This window comes from Ammospiza caudacuta, chromosome 30 (genome assembly GCF_027887145.1).
Source record: "Ammospiza caudacuta isolate bAmmCau1 chromosome 30, bAmmCau1.pri, whole genome shotgun sequence".
NCBI lineage: Eukaryota > Metazoa > Chordata > Aves > Passeriformes > Passerellidae > Ammospiza > Ammospiza caudacuta.
The window spans coordinates 5,178,012-5,184,011 of record NC_080622.1 but is presented as its reverse complement, the minus strand read 5'-3'; the positions used below and the strand labels follow the sequence as shown (position 1 = coordinate 5,184,011).

The window sequence follows — 6,000 nt, the reverse complement described above, 5'->3', positions numbered from 1 at the left end:
GCGTCAAGGTGGCTCCCAATTTCCCTTCTCCATGACAGGATATAAAAGTGCTCCTGACTGGTGGCCCTGGAGCTGCCTCTGCTGACTCGTTCTCCTCGCTGACTGGGTAAGTCAGATTTAACTGAATCAGCTCCTAATTAGAGGTAATTTGGTTTATGGGGAGCTTTGAACTGAGGTTTTATATCCTATCCTAAATCAAGGGTAGAGTTTATTCTCTGAGCCCGTTCTTGCGTGGGAAGTGGGGCTTGGGATTAAGGTGGATAAAAGCGGGGAGAGGAATGGGAGTTTTAAAAATGTTGATGGGAATTTTTAGGAACTGAGCATTTATTTATGGAGAAGGGTCACTCCAAACCTGTGATCAGGGTGGGATTGATTCCCAAAAGGAAAGGGAATGAAGTGGGAGAAGGGATGGGAATGAAGTGGGAAAAGGACAGGGAGGTTCCTCCCAGAATTCATTTTGGGAATAGAGACAGGACAAAAATACAGAAAAGCTTTGGGGTGACCCAATTGTGGCCTTCCAGACCTGAAGGAACATGAGAAGAGACAATTTCCAAGGGATGGAGTGCAAAGAAAAAGGGGATGGGTTCACACTGATGGGCAGGAGGTTTGGATGGGATTTTAGGGATAAATCCTTCCCTGTGAGCATGGGGAGGCTCTGGAATGGAATTCCCAGGAAAGCTGTGGCAGTCCCATCCCTGGAACTGCCCAAGGCCAGGTTGGACAGGGTTTGAGGTCCATGGAAAGTGTCCCTGCCCATGCCAGGGGTCGAAACTGGATCTTCAAGGTCCATTCCATGATTCCATGGAGGACTAGAGAGGAGTGGGAACAGAATCAGAAACATTTCCCCACAATTCCTCTCCCTTGATTGGTGCAATTTATGGAAAAGCGGATTGTGCCTTAGGAATGATGTTTTGTTTTTTTTTTTTTAATCATCATTTTCATTTTTTTAACCACAAACTCATTTATTCAGATGATTTAATCCCACACATCTGCACCTGTCCATCCAACCAACATCTGGCAAATCCGCATTCCCAGCTCCCTTTGGAATCCAGCAAATTCCGAAGGGAATCTTCCCCCATACACCTCCCATTTTCTGCCGGACATCTCAGAATTTAGGGACAAAACACATTCTCTTGCCCCGGATTCCCTCTCTCATTGAGAAGCCTGGAGACATTTTTTACCTCTAAAAGGCAGCACTTAAATAATTAAACACACAAATAACTCCAGAACTGAGGAATTTTTCTTCCAATCCAAATCCTTCCAATCCATCCTTCCCAGGCTGTGCCTTCATTGGGTTGGGACCTTCTCATCCTTCCAGGTTGGATCTGGAACGATGTCCTCCTATGGCCAACTGCTCAGCGCCCGCTGTGCTTCACCCTGCGAGGTGACATGCGCCCAGCCCTACGTCGACGCCTGCAGCGAGCCTTGCGTGGCTGCATGTGGAGACTCCCGAGCCATCGTCTACGCCCCGCCCGTGGTCGTGACATTCCCAGGGCCCATCATCAGCTCCTGCCCCACCGAGAGCATCGTTGGGTCGTCCATCCCTGAAATCGGCGGGGGAATGGGGTCTGGAGGGGGTGGCATGGGGTCTGGAGGAGGTGGGATGGGATCTGGAGGTGGGATGGGATCTGGAGGTGGTGGGATGGGATCTGGAGGTGGTGGGATGGGATCTGGAGGAGGGATGGGATCTGGAGGAGGAGGAATGGGCTCCACCTGCGGAGGGGGAATGGGAGGGGGAATGGGAGGGGGAATGGGAGGGGGCTCCTCCTGTGGAGGGGAAATGGGAGGGGGCTCCTCCTGCGGGGGTGGGATGTCACGGCTGGGGAGCCTCTACCGCGGCTCCTCCTATTTCTCAGGCTACAATAGGAATTATTACCCCTATTATTCCAGAGGGTACTACAGGTATCGCTACGGGAACTACGGGAACTACGGGAACTACGGGAACTACGGGAACTACGGGCCTTTTTAACCCTTTAAAGCTGAGGAATGTCCCAAGGAAAAATAGGATGCAGGGTAGTAGTTGAGAGCTAGGAATTCCAAGCAGTCTCTGCTCCACTTGATCTGGTCGGAGCTGTGGTTGTTTGGATCTTGTTTGTGCTTTATCCAAGGCTTAGGATCCTGATGTTCCCTCCCTTTGTCCCTTACTCCTGTTGTGTTTTGTACTCCCTGAACCCAAAGAGTCAAACCTGTGAAAGTGGTTGTGAAAATGTCCGGCTGGAAAAAGAATGTCCTGGAATGACTGCTGGACTGGAGTCCAGGCTGAAATGGGAATGCTGAAAAATGGGAATGCTGAAATGGGAATACTGAAAATGGGAATGCTGAAAATGGGAATGCTGAAAATGGGAATGCTGACACGGGAATGCTGACATGGAGATTCCGTTCTTTGTCTCTGCACTGCCTCATCCCACTTTTTGTTTGTATTAAAGCCCTGTTGCATCACAGCCCCAGGTTCTGCCTTTTATTTCACCACAGTTTCAGTTACAAACTGGCCTGAAAGAAGGGAATCCTTGTGCAGCAATTAACTCTCATCAGAGGGGAATTAATTCTGCTTTAATTCAAATATAATTAGTCTGAAATTCCTCAATGAACTATTTTCCTTTCTGATCTATTCCACATTATCCAAAAAATAACACAGAATAATTTCCAATAGGTTGGAAAAACCTCCAGGGATGGACTTGTGCAGCTCCCATTTAAAACCAGTTTAGCCTTGGAGCCAGGGTAATGGAGGATTGGGATGTTTAGGGGGGACATCATTTTGTGAGGATCACAGGTTGGACTTGATGACCTTGGAGGTCCTTTCCAGCCTAAACGATCCTGGGATTCGGCAGAAAGGAAAACCAGGAAGCTGCCAATGCAATTTGGAAAGATTTTTATTAGGGTGAAGTAAATGAAATAGAACAAAAAAGAGCAATTCATGGGTGGTGCCAGGGCAGCCAGGCCATCCCCACAAGGTGAAGCCGTGGCCTTTACAGAAAGCCCCACGTGGAATTCTGAAGCATTCCCACCCCACCAGAAAGGACACAGGAACAAGATTAATTAAAGAGTTCCAGGAGAGGCGTCGTCCACGGAGTGGAGTTTGATTGAAGATGAGGCACAGCAGGAAGAGATGTGGGCCTGGTTTTCAGGGATCAGCCTCGGAATTCCAGGCCTGGAAGTGGATCTGGATCCTGGGTTTTCATCCTCTGGGTTGTTCGGCCTTAGGACGAGCCCCAGCTCCCCACACAGGATCCGCCGCGGGTGCTGCGGAACCTCCGGCTGTACAAGGAGCCCCCCATTCCCAGGGAGCCTCCGTAGCCACAGGCACCCCCAGACCCAAAGGAACCCCTGGCTCCCAGCACGCCCCCGTAGCCACAGGACCCACGGGAGCTCTGCATTCCATAACCAAAGGAACCCCCATATCCCAAGGGACCCCCCATCCCCGAGGAGCCCCCGTAGCCAAAGGAGCCCCCGGATCCAAAGGAGGGTCCTGCCCCAGCCATGCCCCCAGGCCCGAAGGAGCTGCCCACCCCATAGGGCTCATCAGAGATGCTGGCGATGGGAGCACCCATAACCATGGGCTGGGACGCTCCCACTATGCTCTCCTGGGAGCAGGTGCTCATGGTGGGGCCCGGGAAGGTGAGGACCACGGGAGGAGGGAACACCACGGCTTTGGAATCCCCACAGGAGGCGATGCAGGGCTCCAGGCTCCTGCTGTAGGCACAGGGCTGCGTGCAGGCCACCTCGCAGCCAGGCTGGCACTCGGAGTTGACGTTGGACATCATCTCTTGGGATTTGGGATCAAGCTGGGAGAGGAAATGGGAGGTCAAGGAAGCAGCATAGCCAGGCCTTGGGTTCCCAGTATGAACCAGTTGTTCTTTGTCCATCTCCAGCTGCTCCCAGTTCAACCCTCTCTCACAGACTCCCATTTTCCCTGCTATTTCCTTCCTTCTTGACCTGTTTGAGGCTTCTCAGCTCTTCCTTTCCTATCACCACATCTCTTTCTCTTCTGAATCTCTCTCAAAATAAAAAAAAAAATCTTCCCCTTTTCTCTGGGGCTGAACTGTTGATCCTTAAACAATTCCTTGCCCAGAATAATTCCCTTTTCAAGTAGATCTACAGGAAGATTTCCCTGCAGAAACTCCCCAAGCAAAATTGTCCCATTAATTCCTTTTTCAGGTAGATCTACTGGAAGATTTCCCTTCAGAAACTCCCCAAGGAAAATCTTCCTTGCTCTGTTCTTCCCTTTCCCCCAACTTTTCCAAATCCACTCTTCTCTCCCTTAGCTTTTCTAAAACTTCTGGAATTTTGCAAGATAGAAAAGGAGAAAATTCGAAGTATTGAGGAGTGCAATGCAGTCAGACTTACCTCGTTGTCTTGGAGGGAATAAGTCAGTGAGGCTGCGAGGATGGGAGATGTCTGAGGTCTCTCCCCTTTTATTCCATTTTCAGACAATGAGGAGGACGTGATGTCACCCATGATTTACTAAATTCTTATCACTTACAAAGAAAAAGATCCTCTTAAGCCTCGCCATTGTTTTCATTTCATCTCATAATTGCTGATCATTTCCAGCCCTGATTTGAGTGACACAGACCCAACACCCAACAATCTCCTTTTGTCTCAGACTTCGTGGAGGAAAATCCTTTTGGCATCATTCTGGCTCCAAAAGAAACAGAAGTTGATCTCTGTGTTTATTTTCCTTCAGTGACTTGCAGGAAGGTGGCTCCCCTCATGTCACTCACACAATTGGGGTGTAATCCTCAGATTTGGGTGAAATCCCTCCCAAATGGAATCATCTGACCTCAAATGGGGGTCAGGGCTCTTTGCCACCCTTTGTGCACCCACAGATCTAGGGGATGAGACAGCAAAACTCCTTTCAAAGACATTGAAGTGACACGCAAAGTCCTCTAAGCCCTGAAACCTCTGAGTAATTTTAATCAAAACTCATTTTGGGGATGCTGAGCTCAGCGTTGTCACCAGGATGTCACCAGCGCCACTCCAAGGGTGCAGCCCAAGGTCACCAAGCCTTTGTGCTCCAAGGTGGATCCCAAACTTGGAATCTTGGTTGGAAAAGCCCTCCAAGGTCGTTGAGTCCAACATTGGAGACATCACCACCTGGTCACCCAGACCAATGTCCAGTTGTTCCTCAGACACCTCCAGGGATGGGTACTCCAAACCCCCAATGTCAGCCCCTCCAAAGCCCTTTCCATGAGGAAATTCCTCCTGAAGCTCTTCCCTCAAAATGGGTTTGACCTTCAAAATTATCTGATCATCAACCCAAGCCGTTCCTTAGTGCAAACTTGCAGGGTTGATCTTGCCCAGGCCTCACTTAAATCATTAATGAAAAATAACAGGCAGGGGTCAGGTTCCATTGTAAATGCAGTCATCCCCGGGATATTGCACAGGAACCGGGGCTGTAAAATTCTCACACAATGAAAAAGCCAAATTTATGATATGAGAGTCAGATTGTATATGTCGAGGGTTGATTTAATAATTGGGAACTATGAAAATAATTACAGGCGTTAGAGGAGTCACATAGAGGAAAAAAATCAGAATTTGGTAAGGCTGAGAGATTTTATGGGATGTTTCATACCCCAGGAGTGGCCTCCGAAGAGGTATAAAAGCAGGGACCTCTCAGGAGTCTCCTCAAACCATCTCCTGACTTCTCCTGACTTCTCCTGCTATTCCAGGTGAGTTGGATTCAAGATGATCTTTGCTCTCTCTCATTCTCTGTAGTGATAGTTTTAAAGAAGGACTCATTCCTTGATTTTGGAGGATTTTAGCTGGGATATGCAGCAGTGAAATCCTGCTTTTTGCTGGAGTCTCACTGCAGTCACTGGAAGAAATCAATCTGATATTTAACGATAGAATTTTAGGAGTTATTTGAATTTTTCTTGTGGCTTTTCAAAGCTTGAGGCACAAATTTAAAGCTTAAATTTACTGAAAAAGCCAAATCCTAGGTGTCTTCTACAGGGGAGGGAGAAATGGTGCCCCAGGACAGGAGGATTTGAGGGAGGAGGTGAT

General features: G+C 48.8%; 2 protein-coding genes across 2 annotated transcripts; one reads left to right on the top strand and one right to left on the bottom strand.

Moving 5' to 3' along the window:
* LOC131569636 (feather keratin B-4-like) lies at positions 1-2,432 on the top strand. The gene is made up of 3 exons (XM_058821876.1): positions 1-106; positions 1,319-1,655; positions 1,788-2,432. Exons 2-3 carry the CDS (start codon positions 1,334-1,336, stop codon positions 1,967-1,969), a joined length of 504 nt encoding a protein of 167 aa, XP_058677859.1. The 5' UTR covers positions 1-106; positions 1,319-1,333; the 3' UTR covers positions 1,970-2,432.
* A 420-nt stretch (positions 2,433-2,852) lies between these two features.
* LOC131569496 (scale keratin-like) lies at positions 2,853-4,455 on the bottom strand. The gene is made up of 2 exons (XM_058821706.1): positions 4,345-4,455; positions 2,853-3,782 (listed from the first exon to the last, which is right to left on the bottom strand). Exons 1-2 carry the CDS (start codon positions 4,453-4,455, stop codon positions 3,198-3,200), a joined length of 696 nt encoding a protein of 231 aa, XP_058677689.1. The 3' UTR covers positions 2,853-3,197.
* Between the last annotated feature and the right edge of the window lie 1,545 nt (positions 4,456-6,000).